Source organism: Bison bison, unplaced genomic scaffold (assembly GCF_000754665.1).
Source record: "Bison bison bison isolate TAMUID 2011002044 unplaced genomic scaffold, Bison_UMD1.0 scf7180017864351, whole genome shotgun sequence".
Taxonomy (NCBI): domain Eukaryota; kingdom Metazoa; phylum Chordata; class Mammalia; order Artiodactyla; family Bovidae; genus Bison; species Bison bison.
Window position 1 is genome coordinate 518,031 of NW_011494923.1, and position 21,009 is coordinate 539,039.

Below are 21,009 nucleotides of genomic sequence, written 5' to 3' on the forward strand. Positions count from 1 at the left end.
GACCGCGAACTAAGACACTTTTTGGAGAAGTCACTTCTAGGCGGCGCCTGCGCGGTTTGCGCATGCGCCTGCGCACTGCGGCGCCTGAAGCCGCGGCCGCTGCCCTCACTTCAGCGGCTGCCCACTCTCCAGCTTGCTGGGGTCCTGGCGCCAGGAGTGATGAGCCGCTAGCGATGTTAGCAGTACTTGGGGGATCGCGGGCAGGGTCAGGTGGCTTCTAGGTCCGGGTTCCACGCTGAATGCAGACAGAGATGATCCTTAGCGCTCTCCGTGCCCACCAAGAAGCTGGAAGTAGGGGTCCCCAGAATCCTAGGACAAGCGTGGGTCGTCCTGGAACCAGTTGATTAATGACCATCCCCTTGCTGTCTGTATCAAGCCTTTCATAAGTGCAGGGGCTGATGATAATGCTGAGGTCCGTGCCCTGGTGGTGTTTGTCTTGGGAGTTTTCCGCGGTGACTGGCTCAGCAATCTCCCCGACGGCCACCCGGGCAGCCCCCTGCCGGACCCAAGGCGCTCACTGCGGCCCTGGGCCCGGGGCTCCTATCACCCGGTGTGGGTCTCCAGGGATCCGGTTTCTAGGCTTGGAAGTGGCCGGGAGAAGGGTGGGGAGCAGCTTTCTTAATGCAGTGTTTTTTGTTTAGTGCTCTTGACTGGAAACAAAAAGAAATCCACACACATTTGTTGTACACCGGTTTAAATGTCTCCAACTCTGTTTTTTAATATCTCAGTTTCTTGCAGTTGATCAAGAAAAATTTATGGCTACACTGTGAACCTATTAGAATGTTTCATACCTGTATATTGGTGTTCACTGTGGAACAAAAGCTTTATATTATGTACAAGGAAAAGCATAAAGAATTATTTAAAGAATCCTTCTGTGTATAAGCATAAATATGGGAAATATTATGTTTGGATCGAGATCTTAAATTCATTGTTCATTTTTGTGTGTGTATGTGTCCCTCTCCCTCCTTCCCTCCTTCCCCCGCTTTCAGTCTCTGTGTGTTTGTATTTGTACACATCTCTGTTTAATATATTACTTTGCTATTTATAATTTTAATTTTGCATTGAACACTTTTTCTCCCAATCTATTAGTGCTTTAAGTAACACTGCCTTCCACAGGATGAAAATAATAGTACTTTTTTCCAAAGATGTGATTTCTGATAGGAAGACACCTCAATAACAGTATCAGTATTATCAATCACCTCTGGTTTTATGAATTATGTCTCAAGGATTTTTAAGTATTTGAGGTAGTCAGATTTCCCCGACTCTTTGCAACCCCATGGTCTATACAGTCCAAGGAATTCTCTAGGCCAGAATACTGGAGTGGGTAGCCTTTCCCTTCTCCAGGGGATCTTCCCAACCCAGGGATTGAACCCAGGCCTCCTGCATTGAAGGCAGATTCTTTACTAGCTGAGTCACAAGGGAAGCCCTCCTCATTTATTCCCCTGTAGAATCCCAGGGATGGGGGAGGCAGGTGGGCTGCCATCTATGGGGTTGCACAGAGTCGGACATGACTGAAGCGACTTAGCAGCAGCAGCAGCAGCAGATACATCAAAGCCCTCAGGGCTAACTGTTCTTCCTGCCCTTGCTACTAAAATTTAGCTGAGAATCTGCTCAGGAAAACTTTCTTTTCTCAGGAAAAGCATAATCGTAAAGAAATGGGAAAAAAGGTAAGCAGGACACAGTCTGTGCATCCAAGGCCTGGCCTTTCCTGGAGTAAGCTCTATGGCAAAGAGGCAGTTTACCCTGGATGCCTGTTGTAATGAATGGCATTGAGTAGTGCTTGAATGCCTGAGAGGCAATAAGCTGTTATGTGTGTAGTGATCCTGTTCTTCCCTGCTGCAGTCACCCTTGTTTTATTACTCCTACACAATCCCCCCCACTGACCCAATTGTAACAGTTGGGAAAATGCCAAAATACTTAGCAGCAACCATATGGAAGACCTTCCAAAAGTGCACAGCAGGAGCTCAAGATGGGGTTTCTTCATTACAATAAAGACAAAATAGAGATGTGTAGTATTTAAACCCAGCACTGGAATAGCGTCATTCTCCCCTAGTTTGAAGCAAGCTGATAGCTGGATAAGCAAACTGGAATCTATTCTGATTAGTTGGTGGCCAAACTGTATCTGGTTATATTTTATAGATCACTCAGAGAAGGAAATGGCAACCCACTCCAGTATTCTTGCCTGGAGAATCCCATGGACAGAGGAGCCTGGCAGGCTACAGTCCATGGGGCTGCAAGAGTCAGACACAACTTAGAGACTAAACCACCACCACCACCTTATTGAAGGGCATGTATGCTTAAATATAACTTAGATTTAGGACACCGAGGAGTCATAGAGGCTTCCCTGATAGCTCAGTTGGTAAAGAATCCTCCTGCAATGCAGGAGACCCCAGTTCGATTCCTGGATCGGGAACATCCACTGGAGAAGGGATAGGCTACCCACTCCAGTATTCTTAGGCTTCCCTTGTGGCTCAGCTGGTAAAGAACCGACTGCAATGCAGGAGACCTGGGTTTGATCCCTGGTTTGGGAAGATCCCCTGGAGAAGGGAAAGGCTACCCACTCCCAGTATTCTGGCCTGGAGAATTCCATGGACTTCATAGTCCATAGGGTCGCAAAGAGTGGGACACGACTGAGAGACTTTCACTTTCAAGGAGTCATAAAGTAGAACACTAGGTATTTTTCATTTCTTTAAAACCAACATTATCACATACAAATTCACTGAATCAACAAGAAACATGCATAGTGGACAGAGAAAACTTTCTAATGTTACTTTTAAATCTTAAGAAATAATGATTTATTATCCTATGGTGATTATGACCCAATACTAGTCTTCCAAATTATTCATTGAAAAATATTTGTTATATTCCTAATGACACGTACCATGTTATGTGTTGGGGACATACTATGAAGAAACAAGTTGTGTTCCTCCACCATTTTCTCTTCCACCTTCCTACCAGGTATTTCATCTCTTATCGTTCACTTATTACACTCCAACTCCAATTCCCATATGTGGGATTTTTTTTCCACACGAAGCAGTTCTCCAACATCATCTGGGTGTCCTACAATTCAACTCAGTTCCAACAATTCCAACACTATTTACTCAGAGATAGCATCAGATCCCAAAAGATTCCACCACCCACCCCCCTTAGGTGCCAGTTGCAAGTCCAGATTGTTAACTGTGCCTCTAAACAACCAGCTATAAACTAGATGTTCCTATAACCCACCCACCCCCACCTTTGAATGCATGCTAAGTCGCTTCAGTAGTGTCCAACTCTTTGCAACTCTATGGACTGTAGCCCACTAGGCTCCTCTATCCATGGGATTCTCCAGGCAAGAATACTGGAGTGGGTTGCCATCTCTCCCTCCAGAGGATTGTCCCACCCCAGGAATCGAACCCACATCTCTTACATCTCCTATATTGACAGGCAGGTTCTTTGCCACTAGGGCTACCTGAGAAGCACCCCCTTTGGGTTTAGTTAGTTTGTTCGATTGTCTCAACAGAACTCAGGAAACCAGTTTACTCACTAGACCAGTGGTCTCCAACCTTTTGGCACCAAGGACAAATTTTGTGGAAGACAGATTTTCCACAAACCTGGCAGGCAGGGAGGGGGTTTGAGATGATTTAAGAATATTATATTTATTATTCATTTCCAATCTAATGCTGCTGCTGATTTGATAGGAGGTCCCAGCCAGCCTCCCCAGAGATTGGAGATACCTGCATTAGGCTATCAGTTTATTACAAAGGATATTAAAGAATATGAATCAACAGTCAGATGAAGGGATACCTAGGGCCAAATTCTGAATGCAGGATCTTGTGTCCCCATGGAGTTTTGAGCTCAAACAAGGTGGCATGTGGATGTGTTCTGGCTCACCAACCTGGAAGTTCCCAAAACCCCAACCTTTTGGATTTTTAATGCCTTATAAGGCAGGACTGATTAAATCATTGATCAGTGATGACTGAACTAAATTTTCAGCCTTCTCCCCCCTCCAGAGGTTGGAGGAAGGAGACTCAAAATTCCAACCCTCTAACACATAGCTCATTCCTCTCATGACCAGCCCCCATTCTTAGAAGCTTTACAAAAATCACTTTATTATCATAAACTCGGTGTGTTTGAAAGGGGTTTGTTATGGATGTCAACACATATTTATTGCTTTTATCACTTACGAATTTTCAAGGGTTTTAGGAGCTTTATGTCAGAAATGAGGGTGAAGACCAAGTAAGTATTTCTTTTTATATGTGATGATAGCATACGTGTCCATCACAGAACAAGCTTTGGCTCAGAATAAAGAAAAGAGCAGAACTCTTCAAAAACAGGATGCGTGCTGGATGAGATAGTGAGTGTTTTGTCACAGAAGTGCTCAAGCAGGAGCAAGCTGTGGTAGAAAGAATTCTTTTGAAGAATCAAAGGCTTGACTGTAAGGTTTCTAAGTTTCTTTTAAATTTTGAAATTCTTTTATGAATAGAATATAGCTCAGGCCAAATCTTGGGATAGGGTGTTCCATTCCTTCCAAGTAATGCCATCAAATCTTATTGGCTTCACCTTTAAAGATATGGTAAAGCCAAGAGGATAATTGTATTTTATAGTTTTTGAATCATCCTGATTCAGGTAATCTTCATTTTCCTCCAGCTTATAACCATCTATGTAATTAATATTTCCCTGCTTTCATCTTCAGCTCACACTTCTTTTGTATCAGTACAGAGACAGAGTGGTCCTGTCAAAATGTGAATCAGAGCAGAGCATGCTATTCTATTTCTCAGAAGGAGATCAACATAAACTCAATACTTATGTCTGGACCACACATACAAGTGTGAATGTGCACGTGCATGTGCGCACACACACACACGTAACTGTTCCACAGATTGAACTTCTGTTATTTCATCATATGTCCAAACTTGTACCATCCAGGTTGCTTTCCTATTCATTTCTCTTCATTGTGCATCACTCACATGGAACATAATTATTTACATGCGATCCTAAAATTATGCCATTTGTTATCTACATGGAATTTCTGATAGAACTCCTTTTAATTATATTACTGTTTTTGAATTACATCAAGATTTTAGTCAAGTAAAAGTTTTAGTGTTTTTAAAAAATATAAATTCCTATTCAGTCTTCCCACCCTATTCTTGATTATGGATAATTGTAGCCCAAATATAAACGTTTTCATGCATCACTGGAGATATTCATGTTTGTATTGATTCACTTATAAGTACTTTAGAAACTTAGGGCAGAAAGAGTTGGAAAAATCCAAAAATCTCTTGTTTCTTAAAACACATAACAGTTAAGAGAGAAATCAAAAGGCTTTTCAAAGCTGTACAGCTAGAAGGTGTTGAGTCAGAATAAGTGGGGACAGGCTCCTTCGCTGAGTTCGTGCTTCATAGTCAATTATGTTGGCTCGTGTTTGTCAGTTACCGTGTGACTGTGAATGGGTAAGTGTGTGCACTCAGGGGACAGGACAGCAGAGAGTGTGGGCTGTCTAAGGTTGCTATTTCCCACATTTGCTCACAGAGGAAGCCAAGGTTTGATTTAAAGGAAAGGTACATTGGAGAAGGACCTCCTGTTTTACCTTCATTTCCTGGCTTCCATCTCTTGTCAGGGCTCAGTATCTATACATGGATCCCCCTCTTTCAGCTTCTCCAAATTCAAAACAGAGAGACATCACTTATTCCATCAGGCTAAATAAAGGACAGACACTCAAACGGCATTATCTCAAACACATGTATATCCATTTCAAGCCCAATAATGTATGCAACATTTATGCAACAAATAATGTGTGCAAACCAGATGCAACATTTTCCCACATTTTAGCATGGTCACCATGTTTTTGCATTAAAATTTCAAATATTCCCTATAATTTCTGCCTCCATGCTTTTATAGTTCCCGAAATTCACCTCATTTTTCTCTTTGTCAAATCTTGCTTTATAAAATATCTGCTATAAAAAATGAGTTGGACAAGTCAGACATTTAGTCAATGAAAAGCTAAATGAATACCCTAAATGTGTATGGCTGCACATCATTGGTTTTATAGTCACAAAGTGTTCTTGTGTTATTTGGAATATGTAACAGTGTTATCCTTTTTGAAAAATAAACTAAACTTTGCCCTGAATTTCTCAGTGTTAATAGGAGTTGCACATGAGTAAATCAAGACTGAATTTGTGCCCCCTGGCACAACACAGCATATGTGTACATTTGCTCTTCAATCCAATAAGAACACTACAATACAGAACTACTACCATACAAATAGAAATGAACTTCAACATAGGGGTAATGGCTTTGCTTCTTCAATAAAATAAACCTTAATAGCTATCTCACTTTGTATTTCACATGAATAGAAATTAAGAAAGGCTCTGGATATTAGATCTTGGTAAATTAGTAAGTATGAATAATTTACTAAAATAATGGCATTGAACTTTCTATACAAATAAGTTGACCTTTTAGAGTAGTACTCATTTCAAGCTACATTTATGTGGCTTTCTTGTCATTGCTTATTCAGTAACAAATAGTGAAAGAACACATGTGTTATGAAATATATAGTGCTAGTTAGTAACTCTGGAAGTGAAAATCACTCAGTCATGTCTGACTCTTTGTGACCCCATGGACTATACAGTCCATGGAATTCTCTAGGCCAGAATGCTGGAGTGGGTAGCCTTTCCCTTCTCCAGGAGATCTTCCCAACCTAGGGACTGAACCCAGGTTTCCCCCATGGCAGGTGGATTCCTCACTAGCTGAGTCACAAAGGAAGTAACTCTGAGGGATCTAAAAATGAGTTAGACATGAAGATTGTTCTAGAGAAGTAAAAAGTTTATTACAGTTACTAGTGGTATGTCAAAAATTAAACAATTTAAAAAGATAAATGTAACCCTGGCTTTCCTGGTGGCTCAGTGGTAAAGAATCCACCTGTCAATGCAGGGGGTGTGGGTTCGACCCCTGGGTCAGGAAGATACCCTGGGGGAGGAAATGGCAATCCACCTCAGTATTCTTGCTGGGGAAATTCCATAGACAGAGGAGCCTGGCAGGCTACAGTCCATGGGGTCGCAAAACAACTGGACATGACATGAGCATTCACACATGCACTCAAGAATTAAATGTCACAGTATATGGTCTCTCAAGGCCACTAACAAAATTGCATCTTAAATTGAATGTATGACTATAAATTTTAAGTTTGGAGATCTTTCAGACTGTTGGACTATAATTAATGTATTGTATTTAGTGATGTAACCTCATTTTTAAACCTCATTTTAAGCCTCATTTCTTCCTAAATATGTTATATTCAAAAAATTGGCTCAGAATCTCAAAGATGCCCAAGAGTAGATGAAAAATTAAAATAATTTTGAAAATAATTTTAGTTATTTTTGATGCAAAAAATGTAAGAATGTCTAAAGTTCATAAACTGGACCTTGTTGATAGACACAATTGCAGTGATAAGTGATATCTATGTACAATGTTCATATGCTGGAGGAATGCTGTATCATATTTTCACAGTTTAATATGAGAATTTCATATCTTCTCTCTCTACTTTATATGTGAAAATTACAATTTAGGCTACAAACTAGCCTTTTCAAAACATATAATTAAAAATTTAGTATTTCTATATTATAAAAATTTAAGACAATCCCTCATAAAAGAGGTCTGGGCATTCAGTTTATTGAAATCTTGTTAATATGTATTTAGACTCAGTTGTGGAATTCTTTCTAGCTGAATCTAACTTTTACATGGTCTTTACAATAGCACAAACAATAATCATATTTAGTGATTATCTGCTCCATGTACAGCATAAAGAAGTATAAAGAAATATTAGATAAGTTAATTGCCAAATTAAGAATAACATATTTTAGTGATAACAAGTAACCCTACAAGAAAAGTAATTGTATTAGGAGGGCTAAATTTGTAGTCAAGAATAGCAAGTTGATTTGACATATCAGAACAGTCTTCATAGTTTAAAATCATTTTTATGATAACAGCTACTGCATTGGAGATGTGGAGAGTCTAAGTACAAGCCTGAGATCAGCTGGAATAGGATACTGACTTATAAAGAAGGCTGTACAGAAGTTGTTTACTCTCAACTTTTCCCCTGAATGGCTACCCTTGACTTTATTACCAGAAGGATGATGTATGAGTTTCCTACTGCTGCTGTAACAAATTATCACAACCTTAGTGACTTAACTCAAATGTAATATTTTAGTTATTGATCCTGGGAATCTAAAATGGGTCTTAATGGACTAAAATGAAGGTTTCATCAGGAATGTATTCCTTCTAGAGGCTGCCTGAATTCTTTGGGCCCTTGCTCCTTTCTTCATCTTCAAGTCTTGCAGGTTAGCATATTCAAATCTGTCTCTGACCCTGTCTTCTAACCTTCTTCTACATGGAAGGTAACTTGTGATTACATTGGACGCAGTCAGACACTCAAGGAAAATTCCCTTGTTTTAAAGTCAGCTGATTAGCAACTTGAATTCCATCTAGACACTAATTTCCTTCTGCCATGTAACAAAGCATATTCATAGGTTTCAGGCTTTAGGAGGCAAACATCTTTGAGGAAGAGCATTCTGCCTGCCAGAAGTGAGGCTATGTTTTTACAAAAAGCATGAATCATTGGGCTGCTTGGCATTCTTTGGGATATTTGAGTTGTAGATTGTTTCCCCAGTCGTTTGCAACACCACCCATGTGGTTCTAAAGAGCACTGTTGACCCCATGACGTGAATAGACTGCTCTTTTCTACTACTATACATCATAGTCAGCTGTGCTCAAAATATTAACCTATCTTTTTTTCATTTTGGTGGGAGTATTCCTGATGCTTTCTCACATCAGCTCTAGCAGATTTCTATGAAAGGGAGTAAAAGACCTTTGGACAAAGGTTTGTCCAAAAGATCAGGATCTTGTTTGTACAAAAGATCAGGATCCATCAGGATGGGACATGGAATTTTTCATTGAAACAGACTTGGCTTAATGCTTTGTTCTAAATTCTTTCATATGGATATAGTATGTTTGTATTTAACGACAGTTTTATTTAATTGATATTTAATTTTGGACTCAAGCTGCATTCATAGTGTTGACAATCAACATATTTAAATGTTTAGATGACTGACTTCCTTTTTCTTTTATTCTCCACATGTTTGACAACTAAGGTTTCAATAAACTTTATATCAAGTCAACAATATTCAACCGTCATTTAGCATATAATTTAAATACTTTTCAAAAATGCACATTGGATTAATGCCACTCAATTTTATTGTAAGAAATAAATACATTTCCTGGGGAAGGAAATGGCAACCCACTCCAGTATTCTTGCCTAGAAAGTGCCATGGACAGAGGAACCTGATGAGATCCATGATGAGTCCATGAGATCACAGAGTTGGACATGACTGAGATACTGAGCACAGACCAGAATGCTCAATAATTTATTCAGTCATTTATTTCTTCATTTTTTCATTCACTTATGCTAGAATTTTAGAGGTGAAGGGGATTTTAAAAGTTGTCTATTACAAGTTCTTCATTTTACAAATAGCTATCATGACCCATAACAAAGAATTGCCGAAGCTCACTGTCGTTCAGTGGGGGTTCTACAAGGAACCCCAGTGACTCAGATCTCAAGTCAGTGCTTGTCCTGTCCTATAGATCTGTTTTAATAAAGAAGCAAATAATAAAGAAGAATAAAGAAAGGATCTGGAAGGCAGTCTTTGAGAAATGTGCAGGCATTGAGACATTTTGCTTTATGAAGAAATGATGGTATGTTCCTACGACTTTCAGTGCCCAGGATATAATTCATGTAGCTCATTGAGGTCAGTTGTGTAAATATGAGAGGTCAGCCCTTTGGGAAAACTCCCCATTCTCTTGGATACATTTCAGGATACATTTGAGCTAGGAAATTTTTTTTTTTCAACAAGTGATTTCTGCCATCAATACGGAGATTCAGAACACTAATATTTTTATAAGTATATTCTGATTTTAATGAAGACAGAAAGTTATTTTAGGTCAGAAGCATAAATGGCAAAGCTGAACTCAGTCCCTGAAAGGAATGATCCAGAAAAGAGTTTGGGAACATGAGGGTGGGATTGGGAACATGAGGGTGGGAAGCCTTTATCCACAATCTGCTAAAGAATTTAGAAAGTGATGAAGGCACTTCTCGTGAACAAGTCAGAATATACACATGCACTCAGCTCATCATTCAATTTCTAAAACATTAGAAACAGTTCTTAAGTCTCACAGTTCCCTCAAATTCAGTGTAAGGTTATTCAGATTAGAATGGTGAAATAGAGACTGACAGAAAATACTAGTATTTCTTTGGGACACATTCTGCATTTAAGAAGCAAAAGGCACAAAAATAGACAGGGCAAGCATTTTACCTAAATTAAAATCATGAAGATGCAGTATCCTCCAGAATATGATTTAAAAATTGAAAAATAAATTACAAAAAATTTTATGTCAAAATAATGCTTAATGACAAGGAAGACTTTCCAAAATTGAGTCAGAAATGTTGGTGAAATAAGTCATATGAATACAAGTGTAAATTATGGTTAACCATCATTTTAGTAATACCTGATGTTACAAAAGTGGGCGGTTGCTTTTTCTACATTTTGCACATAACGCACATTACGTAGAAAAGCAGATCTAAGCACAGAGTTCTGCTACCAAGGGAGGATGGGGACTTTCTCCTTGGGGGTCATAAATATAGTTTTCCATCTGCTGGAAACTGTTTAGGTGAAACATGCCTGAAGTCAGGGCCTGGATCAGATGATCTCTGGGGGTCTCTTCCAGCCTTTTGAGTCTTTGAGAGAAATTTCTAATCAGCATGTTAATGACTACTTTAAATTTGTATTCTGGTTTCCTTGAAGATAATTACCAGAAACTCTAAGCAGAGAATAGCATTTCTAAATGCCTGTTTAAGAGATGAAGAGAAAGAAGAAAGAAAGAAAGGGAAAAAAAAAAAGATTCTGTTTAAAAAGAAAAAAAAATAGAGGTAAGAAAATGTGACCCACTCGATATCAGAGAAAGCAATTACCTGAGAAGATGGTATGGTTCGGCGGTCTTGGTAACGTCTGAGAAAGTCCAAGGATGCTGGATCTTTTCCTTGTTCTTAGATGTCTTGCTGTGTGACACAGGGCAAGTCACTTGACCTTGGTTTCTTCATTTGAAAATGCAAGACCCCAGGAGTTGTGCTTGATTACCTGACTAATATCAAGGTACAGGAACTAAATGAAGAATGGAATTTCATTTTGGGCTTCATCACTGCTGCAGCGATGACAGATGGGAATAACATGAATTAGGTTACTCCTGCGCTTCATTAACTGACAGGAAAAAAGTCTCAACAACATGGATGGTAAACTAAACTTTGAAAACACTTTAAAAAATCTTAATTTGGATATTATAGGATGATAAATATGGCAAAGATGTATTTAATTTCTACATAATAGAAAATCAACTTTAATATTATTCTATATGTTCAATTAATTTAGTTTCTCCAAAATTAACCAGAGAAGAAAAGGAGTGGGGTAAATATATGCTATAGGCCAATAAGTTCCCTTTCTATACCTAGTCTTTAGAGGGGGAAAGGCCTTTATATTAATGTTGATGTATAGCTGCTTTATAAATAACAAAAATGTATCAGTCCAAATTATTTTTCTCCCTATGTCCTCCTTTTCTTTACCAGTAGTAAAATAAGTTTAGTCTAAATTTTCATATGTTTTTGACACAAAATGTCATTTACCCTAGGTGACTAAGCTGACAAGTTTCCACATAGGGTTAAGAGCTTAGCTCCATGCTATTTCCAACACATTTTTCCCACCAGAGAGTTTTGTTTGTTTTAGTAAATATGTCCTATATGTGTATGTATAACTGAATCACTTCGTTGAACAACTAAAACTAAAACCAAATTGTAAATCAGCTATACTCCATTATAAAATAAAAATTTTTTTAATGTCCTAAATAAGAAATCAAATGGGGAAGGAATTAAGCTTATACCTAACACAGAAGATAATACTTTCCAATAATCAGCTAAAACTTATCTCTGAGTACTACTAATAATCATTACCTATGTTTTAATGAATAATATATTCTACTTACAGTGAAAGAGCCAAACTCATTCTGGAAAAGTAGTTGGCATTTTGATTAAAGATTGCAATTATCTGCAGCTTTTTGTTCATGAATGCTAAGGGGAGGGCAGAGATATCACAGGAAATACTGCTCCATGTGAGGTTTGGGGAATCATAAATTCTGGTTCCGACTCTGCTATTCAGGTTGTGGATGGCATTATACCTTAGTCCCACCATCTGTACAGTATGAATAATCATATTTCTCTAACTCACAGGTGTGTTGTAAAGAGCAGACAATAAAAAGTAACGGAACATACAAACATCCTCAGAGCCCAGATGATAAGGAAAACAAATGGTTAAGAGATACAAAGTAAGTGAGTTGAACTTTCTAATAAAACTCTGAGAATCACATTTAATCTGATAACAAAAAATCTTTTCTGACAATGTTCTCCTACCAAGATTTTCATAAGGCTCAATTTTATTTACAAAATGTGCATGATTTGGACTTTCGGTTTTATTCCAGAGTCTGTGAGGGGCAACAAAAGAGAAACACACTTCCCAACCTTGCAGCGTTTGGTATGTCTTATGTGAGGGATCAGCAAATGGTACATTCTCACTGTGAATCTATGCAGTATTTAATATTGAATTACAACTTTAATTGAAAGAGTGAAAAGTATACTTTAGTTAAATAAGAGGGACTAGGATAACTGTTAGGAGCTGAATAAATGTCTTTTTATTCCAGGTATTGACATTTATTAACATGACACAGGTAAAATGCCCAGCAAGCCTTTGTGTTTCTTCCTTCAAAATTTGGGATTCCAAGGATACCAAGTCAATATGCCTAATTTAGATAAAATATTTACCCCTGGATATTCAGATACACTCACAATAGGCAGGTTAGAGTATAATATAATCATGTTTAGTATAATCAAGCTTCCCTAGTGGCTCAGACAGGAAAGAATGTACCTGCAATGCAGGAGATAGAGGTTCAGTTCTTGGATCAGGAAGAAGCAGCCCAGGTCAGATTCAATTCCTGGGCTGGAGAAGGGAATGGCTACCTACTTCAGTATTCTTGCCTGGAGAATTCCATGGAAAGAGGAGCCTCGTAGGCTACAGTCCATGGGGTTGTAAAGAGTCAGACATGACTGAGCAACTAACACTTAGCCTATTATTGGGTTGTTCGCAGATACAGGAAAATCTTTGTGAACCAAGAAATCACCCCCTTGACTTCTATAAGCATATTACTAAATGTTATTAAAAGCAAGTTATATCCTTTGGTATATGGGAGACAGATAAATGTCTTCTCTTCATGCTTAAAAGAACATTTCCTGTTTCTGCTGCTGCATAAACACCTTTTTGCTTTAACTCCTTTACCCACCATTATCGAAAACCAGAGTTTTGAAATGTGGGGTTAAAAGTTGTGAAGTTGTGTGTCTCCACTTCCTTTCTTTATATGACTTTCTGTGAAGACTTTGTTCTCAACATTCCAGCTTTTTTTTTTTTTTTTTTAAAGAAAGCAATCTCATTCAGCTTCTTTAAATAAACAACACAAATAAATAAGTTGAGGATCTCTGGTTTAGTGTTAGGAAAATCAGAAGGAAAGAGAATTTCAAGGGTGGGTAGTCAAAATCGTGAAAATCATGAATAGTGGATGAAAAGTATGAGTGAGAGAAAAAGGAAGTGCAGTTTCATTGGCGTAGGAGCAGAAGATCAAAATGCTTTAAGATACAGAGCAAATGATGGTGAGAAAGAAAGTGGGGTCATCGACTAAAGAATATACTTCAAAATTTTTAGAATTAAAAAGTAGATTTTTTTTTTCAAGATAATTGAGATATAACCTCATAACATCTTGTGGGCTGAGTGTATGGGTCTGGGAAAACTCTTTCAGTTTGTGGACCAAGCATACTTAGGGAAAATGTGAGAAATGCCTTCAAGTTTTGTACAGGACTCTCAGTAATCTACACATTGTCAACCTTGAATGGGTGCCCATGAGTATTTTTACCTTTTTAAAAAAATTATTCATAATTTTTATCTTTTTCATCCTTCTGATTTTCCTTACTCCCAAAGGACCAAGGTCAACAGTGTACCTTGCTGTCAGGGCAACTAATATTGGTTTTGGATTTCATCCTGTCCTGAGTTTGGAATAGTTTAGAGCATCTGGATTCCTTTGAGTATAACATGCAAAAGGTAAACATTTCTCTACTAATCTTGACAACCTTAAAGGAAGAAAGGGCACAAAAGGAACAAGAAACTTCTATTCCCCCATGAGTGCTTTTGTAATATCGTGAAAGCTCCTAGTGAAGGCAAAGACTGAAACTGGTGGTACCATTGATTTTCAAACTGAGGTGAAGACTACCTACATCACCATCAATGCCATATTTATCTATATCATAGGTGTGCCAGGCAAAGAGCATGGGAAAGTTAGGCTTCAGAAAGGAAAATTAATCTCTTTGCCTCTGAGATTTAAGCAAATAAAGAAAGAGAGGAGAGAAAGAGATTGGATGAGCTTTATGGAAGAGTAAACATGTTACCACATAAATAGCTTACAATATCTGAATTCTCTAAGTGATGTAGGAGGTAAAGCCCTCTATTAAGAAATAAGTAAATGGGTTGGATTGTGACTGGATAAAAGTCAAGAACAACAACAAAATAATCAAGAATTTCTGAAACTGTCACTTGCTGAATTCCATAGAAGTCAATAATATCCTGTTGTTCCTATGGGATAATACTTGTCCAATATTTTAACAATTGATGGCAACTTAAAATCAGTGCTGAATAACTCTTAATGTAACTGCTCTTTCCAGCACATATAGGGACTCCATCATGGCACTTCATACAGTAACTTAAATTGAGTTCTGTGCATTGTTGAAAATGTGGTCAGAATGATTACTCTGTGATTCAGCATTGAAACAGTAAGTTATTTTGTACTTAGAAAGACATGGGAACGGAGCAGTGGGACATTAATTTGATATTAATGAAGCAAATGTTAATCAGAGGAGAAATGAACACAATTCTATAATTTCTTACCAAAAAAACAACCAAAAGCATTAGTGAGATCCAAGAACATAAGACATGCATATATTTATTAATGAGATGTCTGTAAAAAGATTGGCAATCACTCACCAGGCTCTGTAACTAAAAGAAAGAGAAATATCCATGTATCTCAGCCTAGATGGATGAGGTTTCAAATTATTGAGAAGATGGTATGACCAACTTCGTTGTAACACAGATTATTTTTAAAATGCTTGACATCCATTTTCCAGAAACTTCAGCAAATTTAATATTACCTCTTTCACTTCCAGCAACATGTGATTCAGTTGAAGAAAACTGAATAAATTCCAATTTTGTCAAATAGGATAAGCTGATGAATCCTGCAACTCTCTGACATGCCTCCAAGTTAGACCATCAATACCAAAGCACTGAGAAGATGAAGATTATGGACATGGATGAAGAAAGACACTGTATCACCAAGAAATTGTGCATAATTGCCAATGTTCAAATGTTTCCTCCATGTTGCATTTTAACCTCAAAATATTTCTGAAAATTATCTCCTCAGAAATGTTACTCCATATTTCTATGCACATACATAGGTTCATGTACACGCACAGTCGGTTGAAAATTGTCTGAACTATAGACTGGATATATGTTTTCTGGAAGAAACAAGTAGGAGCCTACCCTAGTGAATTGCAATGTTTACTTCTTGATTTATTTAGTGGGCATGCACTGAACCATTTTGAACATAAACTTACCCAAAACTATAATGACTTAGTTGTTAATTGCTGCCATTGTGAGTGGATAACTGCAACCTCATGATTTTCAATCAACCAATCATTTAAGGACCATTTAAAGGAGGGTGTGAGCCCTTGTTGCTGAAAGACAGCTATTTGTTAACACCTGCTAAGATTAATCTAGTGTCAGATATAAAAACTGCCAATTGGGAATCTAAATGAAAGTCTTGAAGGAAATAGTGACTATGTAAAAAATAACCATGCATCAGAAACACATTTAGTAGGACAAAAGATGACAATTAATATGAAAGCATGCTCATTGATGAAGGAATAAAAAAAAATTCAAAAAAGTAGTCTCTGAAAGTAAATATATTTCAGAAATTGCATATCAATTGAATTTGAGACTTAGAAAATTATGTATCATCCCCAAAGTGATATAGTCTTATATTTTCTTTAAATATATTCATAAATTATATTTAATTTTTTTTACATCTAGATAAGTCTAAAGGCTCTTCCAATAGTATAAAATAAAAAATATATATTTCAGGAAAGTATATCATTTTATTGGCAGATTTTTTCCTTCTCAATTGCACATAAGAGATGGTGCTTCTGAGAACTGATGTCATATTAGATTAAATAAAGTACTATAATAGGGATTTTCACAACGTTATTTGTCACCATTTTTTCTATCTACTCTCATGCATCCATCTATTTGTACAATCCATAATAAGTAGCAGTTTTGTTCTAGGAATTCTACTAAAAACTAGGGATAGAAAGTCTTATGAGGTATAGTCTTGAGATTAATGTCATTACATTCTAGCTGAGGAGAAAAGGAGAAGTAAATAGCTATAAGGTGATAAGCATTGTATTGTGCTGTGCTTATTCACTCAGTCATGTCCAACTCTTTGCAACCCCATGGACTGTAGCCAACCAGGATCCTCTGTCCATGGGATTCTCCAGGCAAGAATACTGGAGTGGGTTGCAATGCCCTCCTCCAGGGGATCTTCCCCACCCAGGGATCGAATCAAGGTTTCCAGCATTGCAGATAGATTCTTTATCGTCTGAGCCACCATCGAAGCCCAAGAATACTGGAATGGGTAGCCTATCCCTTCTCCAGGGGATCTTTCCAATCCAGGAATCAAATCAGCATCTCCTGCATTGCAGTTGAATTCTTTATGAGCCAAGCTACCAGAAAAGCCTAAGCACTGTATTATATATGTGTGTATGTACAAAAACATTATTATTGGAGTAACTATAAAGTCACTGGCTCTGCCTGGGAGATTCTGAGAAAACAGAAGAAATATTAGGGGTTAAATCATGAATAAGTGCTTATTAGACAAAAAGGGAACACATTTTGAGTAGAGGGAACAATATATGCCAAGATCAGAGTGACAGAAACAGCAATATTGGAGGAACTTAGAGGAATAAACTGGAAACAGATTTTGAAGTATTTAGTTTGCAATGAGAAGATTGTAGTAATTGGAATCACTGAAGACTTCTCCAGCATTTGATTTTTAAATATTTTTTTATAAATTGTACATGACAAAAAATTGACTGTTTTAGTCATTTTAAGTGTACAGTTCCATAGTATAAGTGCATTCACGTTGGACTGCTAACATTAAATTTGAGAAGGTCATTTTGTGGTAGGTAAACTGGAGTTCAAAGTCATTAACAAACAATGAATTGAGTATTTTTATTGAGGTATGATAGGACCAAAATTAGAACTGGAGACTAGAAGATAGAGACTACTAAAATAAAGTTTGTAGGAGGGGGATTATTTAAGGCAGGTGGTGCTAGTAGTGAAGAATCTGCCTGCCAATGCAGGAGACACAAGAGACAGCAGGTTCGATCCCTGGGTCAGAAAGATCCCTTGGAGGAGGAAATGGCACTCCACTCCAGTATTCTTGCCTGGAAAATCCCATGGACAGAGGAGCCTGGCGGGCTACAGTCCACAGGGTCACAAAGAGTCAGACATGACTGAGAGACTTAACACTTTTACCTAAAGAACAAAGAGTCAATCAATAAAGGAGACCGTGAAGGAATAGCGAAAGAAAGGATTAAGAGACGCAGACAGCGTAAGCATCAAGAAAGGAAAGTATTTCAAGTGACGAGAGCACCTAACTGTGTGAAATATTAGTACTCAAATAGAATAAAACTTTTTAGATAGTTCACTGGATTTGACAATTAGGAGTCATTGGTGAGTATAGGAAGAGCAGTTGTATAAGATAATTGGGGATGAAGTCATGGGCATAAGTGAGAATATAGTGAGTTGAAAGAAATATAGTGAATTGAAACAATAGTAGGAATAGTAAGAATATGAAAGAATAAGAATGATGATAGTTGCTATTCATGGACCACTTACACAGTGCTGGGGACTGCGCAAGTGTTATGGACCATGATGACATATAATTGTCCTACAAAATTTTCGCCATAGGTATTAAAATTTTATAGACTTAGAAAATTTATATAACTTGCCTGAGGATATACAGCCTATTATAAAGGCTAAAGCCAGGTTTATACTACTCTATATTCCATTGACAAGGATATTTACAGAATTAAGAACAAAGTATTTTTTCAAGATGTTTGACCACAAAAGGAAGGAAGAAGATGAGTCAGTAACTGAAGGAGATAGTCATATTGAGGAAACTTGTTTTATTTATTTATTTTTTTATTTTGAGGGGATTGGTATGAGAGGCAGAGTTTTTAGATTGAGCAAATTGAACAAAACTCAAATTGTTTTATAATAATTAGTTTAGAAAAACAGAGTTTTGATACTGTAAAGATAAAGAAGATATTTTGTGGAATGAGAGCCCAGAGTAGGAAGAATAAAATTTGCAGTTCATGGGTCAAAAGTTTACTCTCTGAGACTAGGAAAAATCTGGATTCACAGAAGAAAAGGAAAAAAAGAATGTATGGCATTACATACAGATAACTGAGCATGGTAGTAAACTTATGGAGTTTTTGAGTGATACTCAGTTTTTTTTTTAACAGTGTAGAATATGTTTGGGGTTTTGAAAGGCATATAATAGTAAGCACAAAAAAATGTCTCAAGGAACTGGAAGAGAATTATAATAGTAAGCACTTTGGTCAGAGAAGGCAGTGGCACCCCACTCCAGTACTCTTGCTTGGAAAATCCCATGGATGGAGGAACCTGGTAGGCTGCAGTCCGTGGGGTCACACAGAGTTGGACACGACTGAGTGACTTCACTTTCACTTTTCACTTTCATGCATTGGAGAAGGAAATGGCAACCCACTCCAGTGTTCTTGCCTGGAAAATCCCAGGGATGGGGGAGCTTGGTGGGCTGCTGTCTATGGGATCGCACAGAGTCAGACACGACTGAAGTGACTTAGCAGCAGCAGCAAGCACTTTGGTAGCATAGTTCAAATGAGCAACTAGAACTTGAATGGACTCCAGTAAATATTTTCATGTTATTCATCATGACCAGTGTGTAAGGCATTGATAATAAAAGAGAATTGAAGGCAATTCTTGCATTGATCCATGGATAGTGAGGTCATATGGGCTTCCCAGGTGGCTCAGATGGTAAAGAATCTTCCTGCAGTGCACTAGTCCAGTGTTCAGTCCCTTGGTTGGGAAGATCCTCTGGAGAAGGAAATAGGAACCCACTCCAGTATTCTTACCTGGAGAATTCTATGGACAGAGGAGCCTGGCAGGCTATAGTCCATGGGATCACAAAGAGAAGGACATGACTGAGCAACTAACACACACACTAAGGGTATAATACTAGAAAGATGAGAAAGGAAGAGAATTCAGAAAAGTGGCACAGAGCTGATAACCAGGCAGGGGTTAATTATAGAATTGTTGTTTGGTGTCAGAGCAGAAATGTAGTGTAGACAAACAGTGAGAACTATGAAATAATAAGTGATTGTGAAAAGAATTTCAGAATGTAAACTTTCAGAATCACCCCTGACAGTTAACTAGTTTTAGTGTCTCATCATGAAATACTTCTGCTAAAGAAGGAGGAATGAGAAATGCCCAAATTAAAATCATATCTGGTAAGGTAAATAGTTTAAAAATGTGAATTTTACCCCTAGTTAAGTAATTCTTCTAGCATATCTTTCACTAGCAGCTTTGAAAAAGAAAAATAATTCTCAAGAATACAGCTCTTACAAAAACACACTGATTCCTGTACCTAACTTCTGAGTTCATGAAAAGCAATCCTTTTTCTCACTGCTATCTTAAACAGACCTACTACTAGTACACAGGGCTAACTGTAGTACCTTTTGAACCCCAAATGCTGGTTAATATGGGTATTGCTGTTAATCTACTTCTAGAAGCCTGTATTTTCTTCAAGGTTAAAGCTTGGATTCATGAGAACAATAACCATTCCTCTTCTTTAGCAGTTAATTTTTGTGTTTATGATCAGCCCTTGAAAATTGTCAATCATTTTTGAAGAAATTTGGTCATGGTTTTTTATCTCTTTGTTACTAAGACCAAGCTTAAATATTTGCATAGTATAAATTTGTATAATGTACTCCATCAGCATTTATGTGATAGTTTATTATTTTATCTCTTCTATTGTTTTCTCACTCAATGTTTTTTTAAAGTTTGTTTCAATGACAAAAGCACCCAAAGATAGAGTATAAGCAAATATCCATGCCGACTATGTTTAACATTTTACTATTTAGATTAAGTTCTGGATAATAAAGCAAGAGATTTCTTACTTAGTTGCATCTGATTCATGTTTTTTTCTTTTTTTTTTTTATCTTAATCAAAAGTATAGAAACTACCCGAAAACTGAAATCCAAATCAGGTAACCTCTGTTTACACATTTTCTTCAAAACTAACTTATTTTGAATGTAAGCAAGATGGGCTCTTACCATGTGTCCTGACCAGTTCAAACACTGCTTATCACAAGATCTTTTCTGATTTCCCCAGGCAGAGTTAATTACCTCCATGTCTCAAACAACTCTGCTTATGTATGTCATTTATCATATTGTATTGTGCAATCTGTTTATACATCTGAATCTTTCTTTAGACTTTGACTCAACTGGGTATAGAGGCTGTCTTATTTACCTTTGAATCCATGAAAGCAATAAATGTCTGACTCAGATTCTATGTAATTCAAGACAAGTCTTTACACATTTGAGTTATAGTAATTGCATAAGGAAAGTTGTACAAACCCTCAGCATACAACTTGATGAATAATAAAGAGTACCCAACTTTCATTATGAATTTTTTCCCCAGAATCATTCTCAGTTACCTTTCATTCAGAGGGACTCACAGAGCTACA

General features: G+C 37.4%; 1 protein-coding gene across 2 annotated transcripts in view; it reads right to left on the bottom strand.

Moving 5' to 3' along the window:
• Positions 1–68, bottom strand: part of CHMP2B (charged multivesicular body protein 2B) — a 34,349-nt gene extending 34,281 nt beyond the window's left edge. Inside the window, exon 1 of one of the 2 annotated variants that reach the window (XM_010854838.1) lies at positions 10–68. In XM_010854838.1, the coding sequence (XP_010853140.1) occupies positions 10–64 (55 nt within the window). In that variant the 5' untranslated portion in view covers positions 65–68. The other variant, XM_010854837.1, reaches the window with a different exon arrangement.
• Positions 69–21,009: the final 20,941 nt, after the last annotated feature.